Source organism: Cetorhinus maximus, chromosome 13 (genome assembly GCF_964194155.1).
Source record: "Cetorhinus maximus chromosome 13, sCetMax3.hap1.1, whole genome shotgun sequence".
Classification (NCBI taxonomy): Eukaryota; Metazoa; Chordata; class Chondrichthyes; order Lamniformes; family Cetorhinidae; genus Cetorhinus; species Cetorhinus maximus.
In genome coordinates, this window is record NC_135891.1 from 18215439 (window position 1) to 18241438 (window position 26000).

The 26000-nt window shown below is 43.6% G+C and overlaps 1 protein-coding gene across 1 annotated transcript in view; it reads right to left on the reverse strand.

The window, feature by feature from the left end:
* The window catches only part of rbbp8l (retinoblastoma binding protein 8-like), a 130430-nt gene that overhangs the window by 66764 nt on the left and 37666 nt on the right, over positions 1-26000 (reverse strand). Inside the window, exons 3-8 of the mRNA XM_078555054.1 lie at positions 17259-17367; positions 16945-16987; positions 11812-11907; positions 4173-4285; positions 4005-4080; positions 322-488 (exon numbers count right to left, since the gene is read on the reverse strand). Of these exons, the coding sequence (XP_078411180.1) occupies positions 322-488; positions 4005-4080; positions 4173-4285; positions 11812-11907; positions 16945-16987; positions 17259-17325 (562 nt within the window). The 5' untranslated portion in view covers positions 17326-17367. The remainder of the gene's footprint in view (positions 1-321; positions 489-4004; positions 4081-4172; positions 4286-11811; positions 11908-16944; positions 16988-17258; positions 17368-26000) is intronic.

The following is a 26000-nucleotide window of genomic DNA, read 5'->3' on the forward strand; positions in this document are numbered from 1 at the left end:
ACTATCAGGGAACACTAGGGAGCCTCATAAACATTAATTTATGAAGTTGAATCTGAGGCACACAAATCAGCCTCATGATAAAATTTGGGATATGGTACTGAGCTCCTGATTTGTTCAAGTTGTAACTTATTTAAATAAGTTGGCTATTTTTTTGTAGATTATCCCATGAGAAGAACTGGCTACTAAGAGTCAACATGAAATAAGCTTATTTGATAAATGGATAGAAAATGAACAAAAATGTTTTCATGTATTCAAAGATTTACATTACTAATTTAAAGTAAGCACCCAGCAGCTATCAAATATATTCAAGAACCACTGTACCTTTTGTGGGAGGCTTAAACTCCTGCTTATGGCTCTGATGCTCTGCCATTGAGCTGAACGCACTATCCAAACTTTGTTTTCTTTTGTTATTCAAGGGTGAATCGAAAGGTATAGCATTGTCCGACAAGGAACGGCTTCCTCTTGCGTAAGCGTGACTTTGCTTCATCCTGTCAAGTTTCAAAGGGCAAACACATACAAACTTATGACAGCACAAGCAAGAAAATAAAGCTATAACTTTCAAATGTTGACAAGGTTAGTCTATGTTCTTCCTGTATATCATTGTAAAACGATAGGGGTAATTTAATTTAATTTAATGGCTGGGGACTGATGGGATTTGGTTGACCACCCAGTTGATTTATACAATGCACAATTGGACAGTGTATTAAATGGTTGACTAGTCCAATCCTGTTTTCCACTGGGAATAAGAGGTTAAAATTAGCCCTCTTGAGTGTTATCGCATAGCAACAAAATATTCAGTCCATCAGGTCTGTACACAGTTTCCTTCATTCTGTGAGCTATTTTGTCCAAATTCCACTGTTTTTCTTCCTTCCCCATCCTTTAATATCTCTTTATTACCAAACATGAAATGGTATTATATAGCAATTATCTGATTGCCTTCATAGAAATGACAAATAGACTCCAACACAGTTTTTTTGGGGAGAGAATTCCACCTTCAAAAAACAGTGTGTAAAGAAGTGTTTTCTAATCTCCCCTTTAATTCTTTTCTGATTATCTCAAAGTTGTACGCTCCTGTTTACCACCACGCTGACCAACTGCAACCATCTGTCACCACGTACTCTTATCATATCCCGATATTTGTGGTGGCTCACAAGCTGTGAATAGGTGGGAACTTGGCCTGACTCCAGTGCTGAGATGGTTGGCAGTATGCATCTTCTCATGGAGCCTGGCTCTGCAGAATTCTCCCACAATTTTTCTTTTGAACCTTTTCTTCATGCCCAATGGCAATCCCTTTAAGGGCTGCAGGTTGGGCTACTCACTGTCTGGAAAATCAGCCTTTATCTATTAGATGTCATAGAAATGTGAAGAATTGAGGCATTTCTCCATCAATGAAAGGACTGATCAAACTCAATACCAACAGGATTGACAGTTCACAGGATCCAGCCACTCCAATTGAGCCACATCATTTGGAAATGTAATTTAACATCTATTCCAATCTTTGGTAGCACCTAGATATACCCGGATCATAAGAGTTCAGCTATTTTATGCAAGAACAAGTTTGATCCATAATTCATGTTAAGAAATATTTGTTTAGATTGTAATCTTTTTGTAGGAAAATTCTACTTGTTCTTGATACAGTAAACTGCACTGAACTCTTCTCAAATAACAGTTATTGTGACTCCATCCCTAAAGAATAGAACGAGAACAACAAAGAAAAGTACAGCACAGGAACAGGCCCTTCGGCCCTCCAAGCCTTCGCCGATCATATTGCCCGTCAACTAAAACATTTTGCACTTCCGGGGTCCATATCCCTCTATTCCCATCCTATTCATGTACTTGTCAAGCTGCATCTTAAACACCACTAATGTACCTGCTTCCACCACCTCCTCTGGCAGCGAATTCCAGACACTCACTACCCTCTGTGTAAAAAACTTGCCCCGCACATCTCCTCTATAGTTTTCTCCTCTCACCTTAAATCTATGTCCCCTAGTAATTGACTCTTCCACCCTGGGAAAAAGATTCTGACTATCCACTCTGTCCATGCCACTCATAATTTTGTAAACTTCTATCAAGTCACCCCTCAATCTCCGTCGCTCTAGTGAGAACAATCTGAGTTTCTCCAACCTCTCCTCATAGCTAATAACCTCCACACCAGGCAGCATCCTGGTAAACCTCCTCTGCACCCTCTCTAATGCCTCCATATCCTTCTGGTAATGTGGCGACCAGAATTGCACGCAATATTCCAAGTGTGGCCTAACCAAGGTTCTATACAGCTGCAGCATGACTTCCCAGCTTTTATACTCAATAACCCTGCCAATGAAGGCAAGCATGCCATATGCCTTCCTGACTACCTTATCCACCTGCGTTGCCACTTTCAGTGACCTGTGGACCTGTACACCCAGATCCCTCTGCCCGTCAATGCACTTAAGGGTTCTGCCATTTACTGTATAATTCCTGCCTGTATTAGACCTTCCAAAATGCATTACCTCGCATTTGTCCGGAATAAACTCCATCAGCCATTTCTCCGCTCAAGTCTCCAACCGATCTATATCCCGTTGTATCCTTTGACAATCCTCTTCACTATCTGCAACTCCTCCAACCTTAGTGTCATCTGCCAACTTACTAATTAGCCCAGTTACATTTTCCTCCAAATCATTTATGTATACTACAAACAGCAAAGGTCCCAGCACTAATCCCTGCGGAACTCCACTAGTCACAGCTCTCCATTCAGAAAAGCACTCTTCCACAGCTACCCTCTGTCTTCTACGACCAAGCCAATTCTGTATCCATCTTGCCAGCTCACCTCTGATCCCGTGCGACTTTACCTTCTGTACCAGTCTGCCATGAGGGACCTTGTCAAAGGCCTTACTGAAATCCATGTATATAACATCCACTGCCCTTCCATCGTCGATCATCTTTGTCACTTCCTCGAAAAACTCGATCAAGTTAGTGAGACACGACCTCCCCTTCACAAAACCATGCTGCCTCTCACTAATATGCCCATTTGCTTCCAAATGTTAGTAAATCCTGTCACGAAGAATCTTCTCCAATAATTTCCCTACCACTGACGTAAGGCTCACCGGCCTGTAATTTCCTGGAATATCCCTGCTACCCTTCTTAAACAATGGAACAACATTGGCCATTCTCCAGTCCTCTGGGACCTCACCTGTAGCCAGTGAGGATACAAAGATTTCTGTCAAGACCCCAGCAATCTCCTCCCTTGCCCCCCTCAGTACTCTGGGGTAGATCCCATCTGGCCCTGGGGACTTATCCACCTTAATGTTCTTCAAGACGCCTAACACTTCCTCTTTTTTGATCTCAACATGATCCAGGCTATCTACACACTCTTCCCTAGACAAATCGACCGCTAAGCCCTTCTCTTTGGTGAATACTGATGAGAAGTATTCATTTAGTATCTCTCCCATTTCTTCTGGCTCCACACACAGATTCCCACCTCTGTCCCTGAGTGGGCCTACCCTTTCCCTGGCTACCCTCTTGCTTTTTACATATATATAAAAGGCCTTGGGATTTTCCTTAATCCTGGTTGCCAGTGACTTTTCATGACCCCTTTTAGCCCTCCTGACTCCTTGCTTAAGTTTCTTCCTACTTTCTTTATATTCTCCATGGGCTTCATCTGTTCCCAGCCTTCTAGCCCTAACGAATGCATCCCTTTTCTTTTTGACTAATCTCACAATATCCTTCATTATCCAAGGTTCCTGAAACTTGCCATGCTTATCCTTCATCCTAGCAGGAACATGCCGGTCCTGAATTCTTATCAACTGACGTTTGAAAGCCCCCCATATGTCAGTTGTTGATTTGCCCTCAAACATCCGCCTCCAGTCTAGATTCCTCAGTTCCTGCCTAATATTGTTATAATTAGCCTTCCCCCAATTAAGCACCTTAGCCCGAGGACTCCTGTTATCCTTATCCACCAGTACCTTGTAAGCCCCCCACATGAATATTTTGATATTGTTAATGGAACAATAACTACACATTTTACTCACTCTGAGAGATAATTCAGCTTTCTCAGCTCTTGATGAAGCATGTTGTTTTCTTCTTTCAATCCATTGATTTCATTTGCTGCAAAATGTCCAACCAGAAGTAGGTAAGATGCAGTGCCTTAGAAAAACGAGTGGGAAATGTGCCAGAATAGAGAGTTTTAGAGTCCTTACTGAGAACAGAAATATGTTGAAGGCTTTGTAGTTGAGAATTTTCAAATTCATGTTGCTTTTTCCTCGCCAGCTCCTGGGTGACTGTACATCTGTCACAAAGACCTGCTCGTAACCTAACACAAGCCTATGGTTAGTGTGTTGCATAGGTTTTAACAAAACACAGTGAAACCCCCACTACAAAGGAAAAGAAAGGCCTGTATCTATATAGTATCTTTTACACCCCAAAATGTTTTACGATGAAGTGCTTTTGAAGTTTAGTCACTTTTGTAATGCAGGAAATGCGCCAGCCAATTTGTGCTTAGCAAGCTCCCACAGACAGCAATGTGATGATGACCAGATGATCTGTATTAGTGATGTTGGTTGAAGGATAAATATTAGCCAGGACACCAGGGATAACTCCTCTATTCTTCAAAATGGCCACGTGAAATATTTACACCCACCTGAGAGAGCAGACAGAGCCTCAATTTAATGTTTCACCTGAATTCAGCACTTCTGATAGTGCAGTACTGCACTGGAGTGTCTGCCTTGATTTTTGTACTTAGGCCTCTGGAGTGGGACTTGAATGATCTCCTAACTCAGAGGTGAGGGAGTTACTCACTTGAGCCACAGTATCAAAGAAGGCAAACCACCACCCCCCCCCCCCACCCCCCCCCGCCCCCCCCACCGGATAATGGAAAATGGTGGAATGTCTCTGGGGTGGAAATTGGTATGAGTTGTGCCCTTTTTGGGGGCCATAAACAGGTACAAAGCATATGGGTGTAGCAGTGGAATGGCCTGCTCCCAACCTGCACAGCTATTGACCCTGGTGCTAAATTTGTGGGGCCCATTGCTATCTTGGGCAGTTGTTTAGGGACCAAATGCATGTTGAATGAAATTAGTCAGCGATGAGCTGCTGGGCTCAGGCTTTCTCAGCAGCCCCCAGCAACTGAAGGTAAATTTCAAAAATTCTTTTTAAAAAATCCCCTTCCTGTGGAGCTAGAAGGAGCAGTAGGTTCCCTAACTCCACGAGCTTCATGATGAAGCATGATTGTGCGACCAGAGGCAGCAACTCACCCTGAGTGTGCTAAGGCACAAGGACCAATACAAATGGAACTTAGTCTTGGTGGTTAAGGTTGATTTAAGTCAGGCAGGAGGACAATGAAAACACTAGAACAATGCAAACACTTAGATAAAAACAAAAAACTAAAAAACTACTGCAGATGCTGGAAATCCAAAACAAAAACAGAATTACCTGGAAAAACTCAGCAGGTCTGGCAGCATCGGCGGAGAAGAAAAGAGTTGACGTTTCGAGTCCTCACGACCCTTCAACAGTTATGTTGAAGGGTCGTGAGGACTCGAAACGTCAACTCTTTTCTTCTCCGCCAATGCTGCCAGACCTGCTGAGTTTTTCCAGGTAATTCTGTTTTTGCAATGAAAACGCTTATTGTGCAATGCCAATTGGCACACTCAAAATCTGTCAATTAATCTGAGAGATGAATGATAATGCTGGTTCTACTGTAATAACAGGGTAAGACAAAATTGTGTTCAAACTTGTGCTAATTTTCCTCATTATCAACGCAATATCACCTACGAGAGTTTTTTTTTAAAGTACTCCATACATTGATAATGTTGCTTTGTGGACAGAAGACACTGACTGTAATGTTCTCTGCTGTGTCTTTACCTCTGGAATAACTTAGGTCATTCATGGGCCGGTCACTCATGGAGGAACTGCATCAAAGACTGTCTCTGTAATGCAGCTGTTGCTACAACAGGGTTTGTAATGACTTCACATGACAATATTAGAAAAAGGGTTTATTGTATCATCCCTTCCATTTCTCAATAATCTAACTTGAGCATTAAACAGAGGCATCAGTTGAGCAATACTATAATATAAAAAGCAATTGGGGAAAGATAGTCTTAGATTGAAGGAGCATTTATATCAATCATCAATATACTCTTAGGGAGGACTTGTGGCACAGTGGTAGTGTCCCTACCATTGGGCCAGAAGTTCTGGGCCCAAGTCCAACTTGATGGCTATAGAAGGTGTCTGCATAATGTAGCCAAACTGTTTGATTATCAGCCTGTAAATACTTCCAATATGCCTGATGGCAGGTGGTAAAGATGGGAGAGTTTCCTGGTCAGCCATACTGCAGCAAGCAATGACAAACCACTGCAGTACTTTGCCAAGCATAATCACAGTTGCCAACCCCCTCTTAGGGCATGGTACTTGAAGGAAGAGGAATGTATGCTTGATATAGTATTGACAGCCAATTGGAATTATATGGCTGGATTTTCATAAGGGAGGTGCTCCCAACAGGAAGTAGAAACTTGTCAGTGTTTTGTTGGAGGTGAACTGCCAGTTGGGTTGGCGACTGGTTTGCTGGCCAATTAGTGATCGGGGTGGGGGGTGGTGAGAACAGAGGTGGGTCACTGGAAATGCAGGCCATGTTCTGACTTGCATTGTCAGCCATTGCTCTGGCTGGCATTTGGACTAGTAACTGTTACATCTGAAGAAAAAATGGAAAGTAGAGATTTTTCACATTTCAGAGGGCAGATGGGGACATGGAACCTTGGGGTAGGGTAGGAGCTTGAGAATTTGTGAAAGATTTTTTGACTCTTTCTGTGATGGGGTAGGGCCCCTTGGCTCCATGAAGCCTCTTCACTGCCACCTATGAGTTGATTTTTTTCCGTTCAAAATAAAGCTGAGCCCGTTCTCGTCGTCCTTGAGCTCGTCTGCATTAGACAGCTTCTAAATTGGCCACCAACCTCCATGAAAATTTGGCAATCTCTTATTGAGCTCCTTAAGCGTATTAATTGGCCTGATCATTGCTGCGGGTAAGCTTGCTAGGCCACCCTGACCCCGTTCTCATCCCGTCCTCACAAATGGAGGTGGCAGACTGACAAGTAGGTCATTGGGTCCATTTTATTTGGTCACCTGCCTCCGTTCTGACCCAATTCGGCTCACGAAAATTTTGGCCCGAGTGTGTGTATAATAGGATAGTAGAATCTGGGTTCTGCCCATGACTAACAACACTGAAATCCTGATCTCAGCCAGATCAACTGGGCTGATACACGTTGAATGACAGGTAAATCATTAACACATCACCTGGAAGTTCCCCTCCAAGTCACTCACCATCCTGATTTGGAAATATATCGCTGTCCCTTCACTGCTGCTGGGTCAAAATCCTGGAACTCCCTCCCTAACAGCACTGTGGGTGTACCAGCATCACATGGACTGCAGCAGTTCAAGAAGGCGGCTCATCACCACCTTCTCAAGGGCAGTTAGGGATGGCCAATAAATGCTGGCCTAGCCAGCAATGCCCACATCCCATGAATGAATAAAAAAAAACACCATCACCCACCCAGTTCCTCCACCTCACCTCATCAATAGCAACAGCTTGTATTCATATGGCACTGTCAATGGAGTAAAACACTTCACAGGAGTGTTATCAAACATATTTGGTCACTGAATCACATAAGTTGACCAAATCTTGGGCAATTTTAAGGGGCATCCAAGGAGGACAGGGAGGTTGTGACGCTGAAAGGTTTGGGGAGGAATTCCAGAGCTTATAGAGACTAGGAAATTGAAAGCATGGCTGCCAATGTTGGAGTGATGAAAATCAGGAATGCAAAAGAGGCCAGAATTGGAGAAGTGAAAGAAAGCAAGACTTGCATTTATATAGTGCTCTTCACGAGATCTCATAGAATTATATAACATGGACAGCACATACACAGGCCATTCAGCTTAGTCTATACTGGTGTTTATACTCGACACAAGACTCATTCCATTCATTTACTTCAACTCAGCCTTTCAGCATATCTTTTTAGTCCCTTTCCTCTTATGTACTCATCTAGCTTCCTTCTGAAAGCATCTATGTTATTTGCTTCAACCAATTTCTGCAGTAGCAAGTTTCACATTCTAACTACTTTCTGATTAAAGAAATTTCTCCTTATTTCTCGACTGGATTATTAATAATTATCTTGTATTTATGTCTCGTAGTTGTAGATTTTCCAACAAGTGGAAACATTCTCTCCACATCTACCATGTCCAACCCATTCATAATCTTAAAGATCTCTCTCAGGTCCTCTCTAAGTTTTCTCTTTTCTAAAGATCTTTCCCATCTTTGGTATCATCCTTGTAACTATTTTTGCACTTTTTCTAGTGTGTTTATGTCCTTTTTATAACATGGGGTTGGAGTTTGCCTTCGTCAGGCGGGCGCAGTGGGCAGGCCCAGGAGCGACTGTGAAACCGAGTGCCGCCCGCAATCGGGCTCCGACCGCAATTTCAAACTGGCGGACCAATTAAGTCCCTCCCAGCACAAATGTGGCTCGTCACTGGCTGGGGAGGGTCGAGCGGGGGCGGGGGCCTGTTGGCCGCTGGGTCCAATGGTGACCTGGCGGCCGGTTTAAAAAATGCCCAGGCAGCCCCCAGAAAGGTTTCCAGGGAAGGATGTCCGGCTGCCGTTCTGAAGATGCACTCGAGTGTGGCAGCAAACGCCAGGTGAGAGGGCAGGTCGGGCGGGCACTCGGCCCACCGCTTTTCTGATGAGTGCCTCGCTGCCCACCTGGAGGAGGTGGCTATCAAGAGGGACACGCTTGTCTCCAGAGATGGGGGGAGGCAGCTACCACACCTCACCAAGAGGACATGGGAGGAGGCGGCAACCCCGGTGAGCAGCCATGACGTGTTGGGGCGTACATGGGTGCAGTCTCAGAAGCAGTTGAGCACCGTGTTGGCATGGGTCAGTGTGCAGAAATGTTAAGGTGTGGCCATCCCCTGTGGACCTCACGGGTGCTAGAGTCTGAGTGCCAACTGTCAATCACGCCGGAGCTGGCCAAGGAGGGTGAGCCCTGGCTGCTTGGACTGAGTACCTTGTAACTTGAAGGCCATGACTTGGATGTGCCCTTTGAGGTGTTCCTCAGCTGGGGTTGGCCAGGCTGTAATGGCGCTGCCAGTAGAGAGTGTACTAATCAATGCTGCTCTGTCCTTTCAGGAGAAGACAAGCCATAACCGAGCCGAGAGGGCACATACAGGCAAAGGCCTGCCCAACCTGCTGATGCTCTCCCAGTTCGAGCAAGGTACCCTGCAGCTGGGGAGCCAGCAGGCTCCCTGTACAACCAGGCATGGAGAGGTGGGGGTGCCAGACAAAGGTAAGAGTGCAGTGCACAGAGGTGAGACTTTTGGATTGTGCAACCATTCTAGTGCAGCCTCCTCATAGATGTGAACTTCGAACCTGGACTCCCCATTGATCAATGAAAGACGATGGCACTGTGATGCAGATCTCCATTGTCTCACCAGGGTGCCTGGCATTCACAGTGACAGTGTGATGATTTTAGCTAACAACATTCCTTCTTCTCCCTTTCAGATTTGCCAGCAGCGTCCCTTCTGCAGACCCCAAAGAGCCACCCCTGACGCTGGAGGACCACTGGGCGTCACTGTCACCTGCTTCACACCCGCTCTCTGAAGCGGGCACCAGCACAGATACGAACACCTCGGTGGGCATTAGTTTGGTGGCTAGTATGGGAACTTCCAGATGTTCTCACGTGTCTGCTGCCCTTGTCTTTCTAGGCAGTAACGATTGTGGGAGTAGAAGGTGCTGCCTAAGGAGCCTTGGTGAGTTCCTGCAGTGCATCTTGTAGATGGTACACACTGCTGCCAATGTGTGCATTGGTGGTGGCAGGAGTGAATGTTTGTGGATGGGGTGCCAATCAAGCGGGCTGCTTTGTCCTGGATGGTGTCGAGCTTCTTGAGCTTCATAACATTTAAATCTATAGAAGTAAATCACAGTACTGATTTTTTTAGCATTTTAATTGCTTTGTTGACCTACAATGCTGTTTATAATGATCTTCTGACCTATATCCCTAGAGGAATCTCTATGCTGCAACATTTAATTTTTCATTTAAGGCGCAGGCATGTTCCTGTTTTCCCTATCAAAGTGTATCACATCACACTTATCTATATTAAAGCTCATTTTGGAAGGTTGTAGGGGCTGAAAGAAGTTACAGAGATAGTTTTTCTCCATGTTGCATCCGCATTGGCTAAAGCATGCAGCTCATGTGATATCACCATTGGGCAAGGTGAGGAGGCAGGCCCCAAGAACTAACTCACCCAGGATAAGGATTGAACCTGCACTGTCGGCGTTATTCTATACCACACTCTTGTCATCTAGCCAACTGAGCTAACTGACCCCACAGAGGTTCCGGCATCACCCAATAACCAACCTAAGCTGGCTTTCTACAAAAGCTTTGGCTTATTCTAACTACCATTTTTCTTCAAAGGAAACTATATAGGGAAGTTTCTCAAAATCATATTAATTCACCTACCATTGTCCCCTGTTTTCAGCAATTTTTTTCAGTGATCCATTATCACCTTTGTTTGAAGGGTAGATGACTATGGCTTGTGCTGCCTGTTCTATAATCATACACTTGGCCTGAACTCATTCGAAGCAGTCCTGGCACTATAAATCATTAACACCTATTATAGCTGGTGATGTTCTATTCTTCATATTTAGCTTTGAAACTGCAAAGAGTTTTCAATACAGGGTTATTTTTGCACTGAAGGCTGGTGATTGCTGGCTCCAAAACACAAACAAACTTTATTTTCTGAACTCACCTGACTTCTAAATGTGCTGGAGCCAGAAATTCTTGAGCTGCAATCAAAGTCTCGGAATAAAAGGTCTCCACCTGATATGGAAACACCTAATTCAAAGGGAAGGTCTATTTACTTTCTCTAACAACTTAAAATGTTTGTTTGCATTTACACATTAAAGCTAAATCACATTCCATTTGGTACATGGAACAAATTCTGATCTCAAATATTTTGCATCAAAGCTGTACACAAAATGTCGCATAGCAACCTGCCCCTTCTCCTTTCAAAAGAAGCTGCCAGCAATGTTTCTTCTGCCCTCTCCTCTAAGCACCAATCTACACAGTGTCCATGGGTACTAGTTGTCTTCTGGTTCCTCACCTCTTGTCTCTGAGACCAGAGAGTGTCAGGAGGCTACTCAACAATATGGGGCATCACACCAAAGCCCTATCCTGTTCCTGCCTATATTCACGCATGTTTAGTTTCCAACAAAAATCTCACCAACAGCAACCAAAGCTTCTATTTATATAGCACCTTTAACGTATAGAATCCCCCAAGGTGCTTCATAAGAGTGTTATGAATCAATATTGGACACTGAGCCACACAGGAAGGTATTAGGACAGGTGATCAAAAGTTTGGTAAAAGAGGGAGATTTTCAGGAGTGCCTTAAAGGTAGAGAGACAGGTTGAGGGTCAGAGTGGTTTAGGGCAGAAATCTTTGAAATTAGGCTGAGACAGTTGAAGGCCAATGGTGGAGAGATGAAAATATCAATCAGGAAGGAAATTTGGCTGATCTTTTCCACCCAGAGTACTGAGACCAGTTGTCACATCGTCAAACAATATATTATATTTGCCGGGCACCTAAATTATTTAGTAATAAATGTAACTAAAATATCAATGTAAATAAAATGTCAACTTAATATACTTCAATATTTAAGAATAAGAAGTATATTTTGGGATTTTTAAAAAAGGTTTCGATGCAGTTTAGATATATTAAAGTTTAAAGTGGGGCCTCCGTTTAGAAGCAAGACAGAAAAAGAGACTTTAAATGCTTCTCCTTTCTTAGGGTTCTTCCTACCTGTTTTCCAAATTCTTGACATTTTCGTTCATTATCTTGTGCTGTTCCCTCAGTTGGTGATTCTTGCTAAACAGCTCTTCCAATCTCTGTGCGTCACTGTGTAAGACATTAATGCTGTTAAGTCAGAGGTAAATGAAACAATTGTACATTAAGATGGTGATTTTGGCCAAATACAGTAAGAACTAAAGAGATAAAGGCCAAGTTGGGGTCTTAAGCTGCATCATAGGTTTCACCCTCATTTAGTGCAGGGCATCGTCTTTGTAAAGGAGTTGAAGCCAGCACCAGTAATGGTCACCTGGAGGATCATTATGGGACTGACTGACAAATTGCCGGCTAGTGCTCATTAAGGATGCCATTTGCTGCATAACACTTCATTTTGCAAGCTTGCCTAATAACAGCCAGCCTGCAGAGGATTTCAAGCATGTCTTTAAGATATATCAACTTTTACTGTTCACTTGCTGCTGGGAGTTTGAAGAGGACTTTTGAACTACGTCAGGAGACTTTCTGGGGCACTCTGTCAAGACTTCACCAGCACACCATCAACATTTATTCTATAAATTCTCTGAGGGTTTCACCTAAAAAGAGTGGGTACTGTACTACTCGATCTTATTGCACACCTCATAGAGAAAGGGAGTGCTTGGTCACTGACATCTTGCTAAGGGTTCCCCTTGGTTTGGAGGAGGAATGGGAGGAGGAGATGAGGACATGTGGAGGAGAGAGGGGCAGGAAGAACAGGAGAACGAGCTGGAGACTTCTTTCCCCTCTGTGGGAACAAAACTTTCCTTCTCCTGTGGACTGCTTCCACCAGGATCTGCAGTGCCGAGCCTGAAAGCTTATGTGCTCTCGGCTATACAAAAAGCTGCCACTCCATGACAGTCAGCCCATTCCATGCTTTCAGTGGAAGTAGGTACATAAAGCCCACACATTTTATTTCGTGAAAACGGGGCCTAATCTCAAAGGACAACAGTAGCAGGTACATGGGAACACCACCACCTGCAAGTTCCCCTCCAATTCACATGTTATCCTAACTTGGAATCGTCACTGGCTCAAAATCCTGGAACTCAACTGCAAACATTCGCATCACTCCCTGCACAAATGTGGTACCACATAGCTCCACTTTTTCCACAATATGCTGTTCTTTATTCATGAAGGTAGGTTGGGAGTCCTGTCCAACAATAACTTTCACCTCCGAGTTTCACAGGTACAATTATCATCAGCAAGACACACTTCTACGCACCCTCTCTCCCTTGTGCCATGATAGTCCTGATGGTGTAGCTTACCAAAGTTCATTTTTAACTGACCAAACAATAACACCCTGGTTCACTGTTTGGCCACTTCTGGGAAAACACCCAGCTATTTAGCATCGCCAAACTATTCACACAGCTTTCCAGGTTTAAGACATATTTAGCCTACTGGCACAGTTCCTCTAAGAGCTTCTGTCTCCTTTTCTGCCAAACAAAAAAATGAACTTTTCCTGAGAGCGATCTGCTTCTTCTCTTCACAAGAATTCTCTGTGTTCTTCGTTCTGTCGCTGGCTGCTTTCTCTTTGTATTTGTATCTGTGTGCTGCTCGCCTTCACCCTCCAGCTCCTCTGATTGTAGCTCTCCTTTATGTCTGCAGATCTTCTTTGTGTCTGCATGACTTCTTTCTTAACTTCCTATTGACACTGCTTCCAGGTCAAGGATCTCAAGGTGACAAGGACCAGTATAAGAAAATTACAATTTATCCGTTTACAATTGATGCAAATGCTCAAAAGTCCTTTTCAAATATTCTTAAAACCAGTTACAGGTTCCACAGACCTTTTAAAAAAAATAACAAATTTTCCTTACTGTACTGCTTTTGGGTCAAAGGTTGCCACAACATATTTAAAGATGCATGCAATAATCAATGACATCCACCATGGATTTGTTAAAGGAAAGTCATATTTAATACAGTTAATCAGTTTTTGAAGAAGGTATTCAAGCACTCAGAGGGAATGCAGTTAATAAAGGGGCAGGTTTTACTTTTCCACACCTGGGCATAAAGGGTTTCCCCTCACTCCCCTACCACCCACCCCACAAATAGCTTAAATCTTTTCCCACTGCTCTATTGACCCTTTCCACAAGGACATAGGTACACATCCATTTTAGGTGAAGGCCATTTGATATGTACATCCTCATTAGGCTTATGAGTCCAAGCCTTAGCTAGGCCTTGTGAGCATGGGGTGTATTATTATTGGAGAAGTTGTGAATGGAGCTAAAAACATTGCAATTGTTAGCCAACAGCCCCACACCTAATGGAAGAAAATCATTGATTGAATAGCTGAAGATAGTTGGGCTAAGACTTTTTAAAAATTCAGTTACAAGATGTGGGCATCGCTGGCTAAGCCAGCATATATTGCCCGTCTTTAATTGCCCTTGAGAAGGTGGTGGTGAGCTGCCTTCATGAACCATTGCAGCCCCTGTGGTTTAGGTACACCTACAGTGCTGGATAGGGAGGGAGTTCCAGGATTTTGACCCAGCGACCGTGAAGGGACATCGATATAGTTCCAAGTCAGGATGGTGAGTGGCTTGGAGGGGAACTTCCAGGTGGTGGTGTTACCATGTGTCTTCTTGGAGGAACTCTTGCAGTGATGTCCTGGAGCTGTGACATTTGACCTCAGGACACTTACGCAATCTTCCACATTGTTGGGTAGATGCTAATGCAACACTTATGCTGAAACAACTTGACTAAGGGAATGGCACAACATTTCTTTTGTAAATCCATGCTAAGCCTGACCAATCAGTTTCCATCTCCACACATGTTCTGCCAGATTTTCCTTCATAATCAATTGGAACCTTTCCTCCTTTGAGAACGTTACCCTGACCCCCAACATTCCTTTAAAATCCTTACGGCTTATCTTTACCACAAACACTCCCCCAGTGTACCCTCCTTTCCCACTTCCTAACATCTCTACACCGAATAATTCTCATTCTTGGCAATCTGAATTGCCAATTTCTCTTGCTCTCTATGCAGAGATTCACCTCCGTGTTATGCCCTCTAAACCTCTGTTTTCATCTAAATGCCCAAACCAATGACCATCCCCTCAATCTCATTATTCCCTGTGGTCTACTTGTTCCTGTGTTTATCATCACTGACTAGGCCATTTCTGATTTTTTTACATCCCTTCCTTCAATGTTGCCTTCTTGAACATTCAACCTTGGGAATAAAACTGTCCTTCCTCTGTTTGCCTAACCCATTTAACAGCAATGTTTTATAACTCCTAACTGTCTAACCTTCAGGCCTCTATCCCATTACTTTGCTGTCATGTCTGCAGATGCATAGTTCCAACTCCTTTCCCAAACCCCATCCACCTCCCCATCTTTCGCTTCTCCTTTAAAACCCTCCTAAAACTCCACTGAGGCCTTTGGTCATCCCATGTAATCTCTCTTTCTCTCCCTTTGGATCAGTGTCCATTTTTCATTCCAGCCCTAGGAACCTTAGAACCTAAAGCCTTACTCCCTATTCGACACCAGAAGTCACACATTGTGGTTTTGTATTTTAAATGGATCTCTGTTTCTGTATGTGGCGCTGGTGGTATTTTGATGTATACTATCATGTCTGGAAGCTGCCTGAGATGGGAACCTCTAGTTATAAGGAGAGACTGGTTCCTCTTGAGCAGAGGAAGCTCAGAAGAGTTTTAATGCAGGATTTTTAAAATAAATAAGGCTTTTGTTAGTGTGACCACAGAAATAGTATTAGTTCTGGTTGTGGAGGCAGTGACAAGTTGTCATGAATTTAAAATTGTCACTGACAGTAAGGAAACAGTTCAGGAGTAATTTCTTTATGCTGAAGTTTTCTGGGGCATGAGGCAGAGACTATTTTAAGGGAAATTGGATCAGTATTTGAAGCAGAGAGTAAGATACAGGACCAAGAGGGCAGCAGGATTAGTTTTGGATTACTCTAACAAAGTGCCAACACATATATGGTGCCCACTGACCTCCTTTTGTGTTGTAAGCTTCTTTGGTTCTACACAGCCCACTGTAGAAAAATATATAGTAATACATTTTGGAAGCAAGAATACAGAAAAATCCATTTTAAATGGAATAGGGGATGAGTGGACCATCGTGAGCCAATACACAAGTCATTAAAGATGGACGTGCAAATATGCCGGCCATAAAAAAGGCAAGCAGAATTTTTAGCTTTGCATCTAGAGGCTTAGCTATAAAGAGATAAGTGTTAAATTAGACCAACCACATTTGCAGCACTGTGTACAGATTATTAGGCGTACTATTAATGAAGGATATAAAAGCAATGGTGAGAATGTCTTGTGGCACACTAGGTGACCAGGATCACTCGGCGGGATTTTCCACACCCGCCCGCCACCGCGATCTTCCGGTCCCGCCGCAAGTCAATGGACTTCTGGCTGGAACGCCGCCTCATCCGCGGTGGGCCCCACCTGCAACGGGGCCAGAGAATCCTGGCCATTAGGTTCGAGTTCCACACCAGGACTTGGTGGCCACAGAAGGTGCATTCATAACATGGCCAAGCAGATTGGAGTGTCGTACAGACTCAAAACATTAACTCTGTTTCCCTCTCCATAGATGCTGTTAGATCTGCTGAGTTTTTCCAGCATTTTCTGTTTCTTGTTTCGGATTTCCAGCATGTGTAGTAGTTTGCTTTTATCTAGATTGATTATCAACCTGTAAGCCCTTCCAATATGCCTATGGCAGATGGTAAGAGCAGGAGAGTCTCCTGGTCAGCCAGAACCATGTGGTAGCAGCAGTGCAACCGCCTCCCCACGTTAAAAGACTGCACACACAAACTCTTGACACTTTACTCCATGGCAAGTGCCCCTTTGCTTTGAGGGACTTCTAAAGAGAGAGAGAATTCAATGGAAAAGATGCACTAAATTCACTAGAATGTGATGACAACCAGGAGTGACAGATCATAGTTGTGAGAAGAAATTTGAAATGTTATTCTCTTCACTGCAGCTGAAAAGATTAAGGAGTAACCTGGTAGAGTGTTCAAGACTAGAAAGGGCAAATAGTAGTGGATTTTTTTCGACTGGTCGATGGGTTAGTAACAAGAAAGAACAAATTTAAGATAATCATGAAAAGTGATATAGTGTGAAGAAAGAAAAATGCAATCAAAAGCATGATATGCTGTACTCACAGACATCGCTCCATGTTTATTTCAGTTAACTTTGCATACAGTCCTAAACAGTAAAGGTAAAAGGTTAACCAGGAAGAAAAAACTTTAGTAACAATCTAATCATTGTTAGCATTCTCACAAAGCTTTCCTGAGGGGATGTGTCTGTTTTGTGTCAGAATAAATTTTGTAAATATGCATATTGCCAAATATGTCAAGTGAAGATAAAAGATAACCCTACCATTACATTTCATATTTAACAGTGGCTGCTTAAACCAAATGCATTTACAATGTAAAGGAACGTGTGGAACTGCTAACATTTTTTATAATTTCTGTACCTTGCACTTCCTGATCATGTAGTTCCTTGAGCTTTGCCCAGACATCTGTAAAGTTGTCCATAGTCATTTCTCACTCCCCCGAAATGATTAGGCTGAGCTTTGACTCCTGCTATATAGGCACACAAACATATAAATTTTAAACAAGGAAGCATTTTTATTGTTCTTACTATAACAACCTTTAACACAATAAAACATCTCATCCAACTTCAAAGGAGTGTAATCAGACAAAAACTATCAAAGAGCCAATAGAAAGCTATCAAAAGCTTGATAAAAGAGGCAGATTTTAAGGAGTGGCTTAAAAATGGAAAGAGAGATGGAGAGGGAGACACCATTAGGGAGGAAATTATAGCGCTTGAGACCAAGATGCTGAAAGCATGGACCCTTACGGTGGGGCAAAGAAAATTGCTGATGAACAAAAGGTCAGAGTTAGAGAAATGCAGAGTTCTCAGATAGCTGTAGGGCTGCTGAAGGTAACAGATATAGGGTAGAGTGAGGGCTTGGAGGAATTTGAACACCAGGATGCGAATTTTAAAAAGGAGTCACTGGTGGGCCAGAAATCAATATAGGCCAGCAGGCACAGAGGTGATGGGTGGATGGTACTTTGTGTGAGTTGGGATACTGGCAACAAAGTTTTGGATGATCTTAGGTTTTTGGCAGAGGCCTGCCAGGAGAATGTTGAAATTTTTGAGTCTAGGAGTAACAAATACATCAATGAGGAGTTCAGCAGTGAATGGGCTGAAACACAGGTGGAAATAAGTTATAGCATGGATGTGGAAATAGGCTATCTTGGTGTTGGAGAGGATATGGGTTTGGAAGTGAGGTACAGGAGGATTGGAAGTCTGCTAATGTTGTACCTTTGTTTCAAAAGGGAATGAGGGATAGACCGAATAATTACAGGCCAGTCAGCCTGACTTCTGTAGTAGCAAATTGTTGGAATCAATTCTGAGGAACAGGATAAACTGTCCCAACTTAAGTACTGTGTGCAGTTCTGGTCACCTCATTACAGAAAGGGTGTAATTGCATTAGAGAGGGTGCAGAGGAGATTTACAAGGAAGTTGCCAGGACTGGAAAATTGCAGCTAAGAGGAAAGATTGGATAGCTTGGGGTTGTTCTCCTTGGAACAGAGGAGGCTGAGGGGAGATTCGATTGAGATGTACAAAATTGTGAGGGGCCTGGATAGACTAGATGGGAAGGGCCTCTTTGCTTTAGCAGAGAGGTCAGTGACCAGGAGACATAGATTTAAAGTGATTGGTAGAAAGATTAGAGAGGGAGATGAGGAAAATATTTTTCACCCAGAGGGTAGTAGGGGTCTGGAACTCACTGCCTGAAAGGGTAGTAGAGGCAAAATCCCTCAATTCATTTAAAAGGTATCTGGATATGCACCTCAAGTAGCAGGGCTACAGGCCAAGTGCTAGAAAGTGGGATTAGGCTGGGTGGCACATTTTTCGGCTGGCGCAGACACAATGGGCCAAGTGGCCTATTTTTGTGCTATAAGCTTTCTATGATTCTAAACTCAGCTCAGGATCAAATTTGGTGTCAATACCATTACAGGTATTACAGGTTGTGTTTATACTAGCATTCTAAGAATGATAGTCACTCATTCTTACAACTACGGGTGTGACTAGTATTGAACCAAATCCACAATGTGAATGAAAATAATTTTCTCTCTGATCCTCCGCATTTACATAAATTCCTGCCTGTGCTTTTTTTAACCAGAGTCACTACCATGTTTATTTTAAATAGATTTACGTTTGTATTAAAAGTATCAGTAGAAACTTATATAATTGTTTCAAGTGAATATAAAAATAGCACCCAGACGGTAATAAGCCCAAGGATGTTACACATGTCAACTGAAAAGACAGTGAATGTTTTTGGGTTTCCGTCATGAAGACATCTAAATAATTACTCCAGCAGAATGGCAAAAGTTCATGTCAGTGCCTGTTGGAAAATCGATGCACAGAGCTCTGAAGGGCTGCAGCTGTTATACCAGTGGGCTTGTTATCTACTGTTCAGGTTAAGAAATCATTGGTGAGAAAGTCTTACTAAAGGAAAGTATAAATAGCTGAAGAACATTGCAGAACACATCCTTTCACTGGATGTTGCACTGGAAATACTTCTGCATGAAGTGCGGGAAAGGAGGTTGCCCTCTTTTGGACTCCAGGTCATTCTCACCCACAAGAGAATTGTGTACTCTGCTTGATTTAATGCAGCATCCAGCATCTAAAGGGGAAGAACAAAGTTTTGGGCAAGAGATGCATGGAGGTTATGGGGAAAAACCTTTTTTAAGCAGTGAGTGGTAATGACCTGGAACTCGCTGCCTGTGAGGGTGGTGGAAGCAGGGATAGTGAATGATTTTGAAGTGAAATTGGATGGGCAAGTGAGGAAAATAAGCTTGCAGGGCTATGGGGATAGAATGATGAATGGGACTGATTAGACTGGCTTTACACAGAGCCAGCATGGACCCGATGCGCTGAATGGCCTCCTTCTGTGATGTATTGGCCCTATGACTATATAAGGCCAAAGCTTAAAAGCTGCTGGAAGTTTTCCAGGATAAGGCTGGCCAGGTAGGTTAGCAAAATATGCAAGCCACAAAGAGATGCCTCTCAACCTGTCACACAAGTTATTCCACAAGAGAGCTGATGACAAAACCTAGCTGCATGATGCATGTTCATTTACTCAGACAAAAGCTAGGATTCAAGTGGGCACTTGAAATGTCACTTTCATGCTCTTTAACATTTTTAAAATCTTAGAAATACTGCTCTGCTTTCAGACAAGGTAGCAGATAAAAGGAAGTGACAAAGCAAATGGGAAGACAGCCCGGCACATGTAAAGCCTTAAGTTTGGCACATTCTGGGGTTAAAGGACAGTGAGCAAGTTGGCCAGGATGAAGCCGGTGGGCTTTCTGATGCTGAGAATTAGTACCTGCTTATGCAGTCTTCTTCCAGACTTTATTTATACACATGTACTTATGCACAAGTCTGGTGACGACTATGAAACCAATGTAGGATTGCTGTAAAACCCCATCTGGTTCACCTATGTCCTTTAGGGAAGGAAATCTGCCGTCCTTACCTGGTCTGGCCTACATATGACTCCAGACCCACAGGAATGTGTTTGAATCTTAAATGCCCTCTGGACAAGGGCAATTGGGGAAGGGCAATAAATACTAGCCTAGCCAGGGACGCCCACACCCTCTGAATGAATTTTTAAAAAACACCATGGTGGCACCTTCTATCTAAGCATGGTTTAGAGGGTGTAGCAGACAGAATTTTAACAGTTGCCCTTCAGTTTCCAATAATGAAGCCCAGGAATCAGCCCTGTTTGTCCCACATGGCTAGAAGCCAAACACCCGTTTTCAAGCACTCCATCTGTAGCAAGCAGCAGCACATACACTTCCACCCTGTTGGGCTTAGATAGCTAGTTTGAGGAAGGTGCGCTCGGTAAATCACAGAGCTTAAGTGAGCTAGAGCATGTGGTGGTCGCAGTTGAGAAGCAGGTTCATACGGGGTGGAGGGCCGAGTTGTGGGATTAGAGCTCACAGGGCCTGCATTTAACAGAATAATGGCAGCAATTTTTTTATGATGTTAACAGAGGGGAGAATTTTCCCCCCGTCTGGGGGGTTGTGTGAGGGGTGGGCGGGAGCGGGCGCGAACCCGATCGGCACCCCCGATCGGGTCAGCACCGCAATATTACATGGGCGGGCCAATTAAGGCCCACCCAGCCTGACACATCCGAAAGCGCTAAGAGCTCCTTGTGCGGGCGGTGGGGGCGGGGTTCCCTGAGTCGGGGCCTGTGCGCGAAAGAGCGCAGAAATCTCCCTGAGGCTCTGTGCCTCAGAGAGAATAGTTTAAGTTTTAAAAAACTAAATAAAGGAAAGAAAACATTTTAAGACATGTCCCCTCATGTGACAGTGTCACATGTGCTAGGACGTGTCGATGAATTTTTAAAAAAATTTTTATTCAAATTATAAACACTTCATGAAACCTCATCCCGCCCGTGGATGAGGTTCCATGAAAAATGTGAAGGCCGCCTGGGCTCTTCGCCTGCCTCCAGCCTTAAGGTTGGAGGGGCAGCTCAGTTTATTGTTTTAATTAGTTTTTAAATAGGCCTTTGACAGTTTGGCGGACGCGCAGCAAGTCGGCTGCACGCCCGCCAAACTGAAAATTTAAACAAGGCGCGGTGACGTCAGGATGCATGCCCGATGTCACCCTGCGTCATTTTATGCCTCAGCAACTGGGCCGCGCCCCTGCTTGCCGTGCCGAAAATTCTGGCCAGACAGTTTGGCATGCACTCTGAAAGGTATGGCAGTGACTAGAGTGCCAGGTGTGTAGCCATGCATGGCCATTTTCCCATATTATAGTCTAGCATGGAAGGTGTGGTTAGCCTCTGAGTCAAGATTGTGGGGTCAAGTCCTATCCTGCAACGCAAGCACAAAGTCTAGGCTGACACTTTAGTGCAGTGCCAAGTGGCTGCTGCACTGACAGAGGTGCCATCTTTTGGATGAGGTGTTGAACCATCTTTCTCACATGTGGACGTAGATGTTATTAGGGTGTTATTTTGAAAGGAGTTGGGGCATTCTTCTCGATGTCCTGACCAATATTTATCCATCAACCTACCATTACTAAAATAGCTTATCATGTTGAAACAAAAACATTGCTATTTGCGGGAGCTTGCTATGCACAAAACGACTGCCGTGTTTCCTACATTAGAACTGCAACTACCCTTTAAAACTATTTCATTGGCTGTGGAACACTTAAGCATATCCTGAGGCGTGAAAGACACTATATAAATGGAATTTTTTTTTTGCACTTCAGTTGGGATAACCCACCCTTTATTATCCATCTTTAGCTAGTTACTTCCCTTGGCATGGTATTTGCAAGGAGTTAGCAGCTCAGGATCATCATATATTACCCAACGACTTAAACATTACTTTCTGTACTTTTAAACATTCAAATCTCTTCCCATAGGCAGATACCCTTAAGCTCATTCATCCCACACACTGTTCTAATTATTTGGGAAACCTTCCAAAGAGTCTCAATAATGTGGTTAATTAATGCCAATGCGGTCTTAGAAATCAGAAAGAGAAAACACACCAGTAAGTGCGTTGTCATGACCTGGAATGCCCAGCCTGAAAGGATGGAGGAAGCAAGTTCACAAATAACTCTCAAAAGGGAATTAGATAAATATTGGAAGTTGATTAAATTACAAGGCAGTGGGAAAAGAACAGGGGAGTGGGAAAAATGTTTTACTCTTTCAAAGAGCTGGCAGACACACAATGGACAGAATGGTCTCTTTCTATGTGTCAATCTATGATTCTATAATAGACGGTTATGTTTCTTAGAACTGCAATGGCTCAAAGTTTTAATCATGCAGTTTTGAAATTCAGAAATAAAACGCATTTGCAACATAACTCCTTTTCAAGGTTTCTTGAACTTTCTTTGTCCACTTGATGTCTTATCTATATATTCCTGTGCCCATAAATCATTTTAATAATGTTAGTTCCGAGAATGCTCACATTATTTAACTGATCCCTCCGAATCAATAATGCCATGGGGTTGATTTTATATCTACTGGTAAAATCTGTTTTAAGAGCTGATTTCACTAGTGTAAATAGTACTCAATTGTCTGGAGTAAATTTGCATAATTTGCACAGCTATTGCATAATTATTTGAAGATTAATATGTGGATAGGTATGGGTACAGGTACAGGGAGCACACTTATGGTGGGATTAGAAAAATGTCATGCAGGTAAAATTTAAAAGTATGGATGGTTAGAAGAGCAGTGCCAGAATTATAGGCGGACTAAAATCCTTACAGCCCTAGGAAAGGCATAAAAGTTTTTCAAATAATCGATATATTTTATCAAGGCTGAATGGGAGAGAGATGTTACATGTAAATAAAATAAAAGGTAATCCAATAGGCAAGCACATAACTCCAGGGAAGCTATGGTGCAACAAATGTTCTACAGTCTGTTTGCTTGATTTTCATTGCTCCACCATTGGCAGCCATACCTCCTGCTGCCTTGGCCCTAAACTCTGGAACTTCTTTCCTGAACCTCTCTGCATCTTTACCTCTCTCTTTTCCTTTAATAGACACCTTAAAACCTACCTCTTTGATCAAACATTTGGTCACCTGTATTAATATATCCTTATATGGCTCAGTGTCAAATTTTCTTTGATAATCGTTCCTGTGAAGCACCTTGGGAAGTTTTAATACGGCAAAGGCACAATATAAATGCAATGTGCTGTTGTTGGGGTTTGCAGGTGGTGCAGCATGAGATTCTTGTGAGGAGGATGCTCTTCCGTGACACTTCTCAGCATCATGGCTGAATGCCATTATTGCAGCACACCTGGAAGAAGGCAGAGGCTGGCTTAAAGCCACAGCTAGACTGACATTCATTGGCTAGGCTAATCCCACACTGCATGGAAGCTGAATGCAGCAGAAGAAGGCACACATCCATGGATCCTCATGCGTTCACATTCAGGTAAATGCAACGGGGCCTGGAGATATGTTTCTTGCCATTTGGTAGGTATGGCCACTCCATGGTGAGATACTGAAGGGCTGACTGTGTCTACGGAACCTAATACAAACATCTGTCAGAACATTCAGGGGAAGAAAGGTGGAACTTGGGAAAAATGTTACAAAGAACACAAACTGTGAGTCTGCCAAGCCTGAGTTCTCAGCACACTCCTCTACAGTGATGAGACCTGGACAACATGTGCAAGGCAGGAGAAAAGGCTGAACAGTTTCCATGTTCACTGTCTCAGGTGCATCCTCGGCATCTTTTGGCAGGACAAGGTCATCAATTCAGGGGTCCTGGAATGTACTAATTCCACTAGCAGACACTCATTATTAAGCCAACGATGTCTGCGTTGACTCAGTAACGTTCGTCAGATGGATGACTGCCATATACCCGAAGACTTTCTATACGGCAAACTGGCCACTGGGTCTCAGCCTGGTGGGCATTCATATCTCCACTACAAGGACACTTGCAAATGAGATATGGAGGAAAATTTTCTCCCCGTCGGGGGTGCTGGGCGGGCGCACAGCCGATCACCGCCTGCGATCAGCTGCGCGCCACCATTTTACGTAGGCGGGCCAATTCAGGCCGGCCCAGCGTGATGCGCACCTGGAAGTGCTGAGTGCTCCCTGTGCAGGCGGGGGGAGGAGGGTGAGTGCAAAAGAGCGCAGAAATCTCCCTGAGGCACAGAGCTGCCTCGGGGAGATTACTTTGATTTTTAAAAATTTAATAAAGTAAAAAAAAATTTTTAGGACATGTCCCCTCATGCGACGGTGTCAATATTAAAAACTTTCATTCAATTTATAAACACTTCATGAAACCTCATCCCGCCTGTGGATGAGGTTTCATGATAAATGCGAAAGCCGCCTGGGCTCTTCGCCTGCCCGCCAACCTTAAGGCTGGGTGGGCAGCTCAGTTAATTATTTTAATTGGAATTTAAACGGCCTTAATAGGCCTCCTTAATAGCTGACTCAGGCGCGTGCCCGCCGAACAGAAGATCTGAATGACGCGTGGTGATGTCGGGGTGCACGCCCGACATCACCGCGCGTCAGTTTACTTGTTGGCGAGCGGGGCCCAAAGATTCTGGCCATGGAGTTGGCAGACATTAACACTGACAACTGGGAGACTGTGGCCAACGGCCAAGGCCACTGGAGGCTGACTGTTTGGAAAGGCATTGGAAGAGTTGAACAGAAACAAGAAGCCCAGCTGGCCGAGAAGAGAGCCCAGAGGAAACAGAGGCCAGCAAATCCTGCACCTTCTCAGCTCCTTCTGCAGCAAATGTGGCAGTGACTGCCAAGCCAGAGTGGGGCTCCTGAGATACACGGGGTGATGCTTAACACAGTTAAAGATGCAAACTATCATCTAACAAGACGGAAGGCTGCCACATAAATAATTTGTAATCACCTGTTGCAATGTTATCTAGGTGAGTTTTTTGAGTCTCTGCTCCCAGTGAGGAGTCTTGTTTAGCTAGCATGGAACTTTTGGAAATTTACCCTCTCATCTTTTATGCAAACCAAATTAGAGGCTGGTTGGGAAATAAATTTTCTGTTGCCTGTTTTGTGCCATTGCGAAAGATTCATTTTAGCACAGGCAATGTTTAGTGGTTCAATTTCACTCTCTAAATATGATTTCTCAAGGAAACTGTTTCTTGAACAGACTTCATTTTATTATTGTTTGGATGTATCTGTTGAGGTATGATTTACTTGGTCATGGTACATGGAAATCTGCTTCATTATCAATCATTACACAACAACAATTGATTCGGCTTCAAAACCAATCTGACTATTTCCAGATCAATCACTTGACAGGCAGAGAGAAACTCAATTTAACATCTCATCCATAGCACACCACCTCTGATGATGTAGCATACTTTCAGTGCTGTACTGGAGCATCAGACTAGTTATGTCCTGTTGGCCACCATGAACCCACAATCTTCAGGCAATGCAACCTCATTTTATATCACAATCCAGGTATTACTGTAGAACACCAAGCAGCAATTTAAAAAAAAAATCTATTTCCTTTCTCTTTCCTTGCCTGAAAGTCAAGTTGCTGGACTCTACAGGTGCAAGCAGCCCTCCAGAATGCCACTCTTCCTATGTTAACCTGCACAGTATTGGCAAACTATTTAAGTATAGTGTCACCAAGGTATGACCACACGTCACACAGCATCCAAGCGCTCACACTTCTAGCGGGAGTTGCTAGGTTGTGAACATGCTAGACAACCCT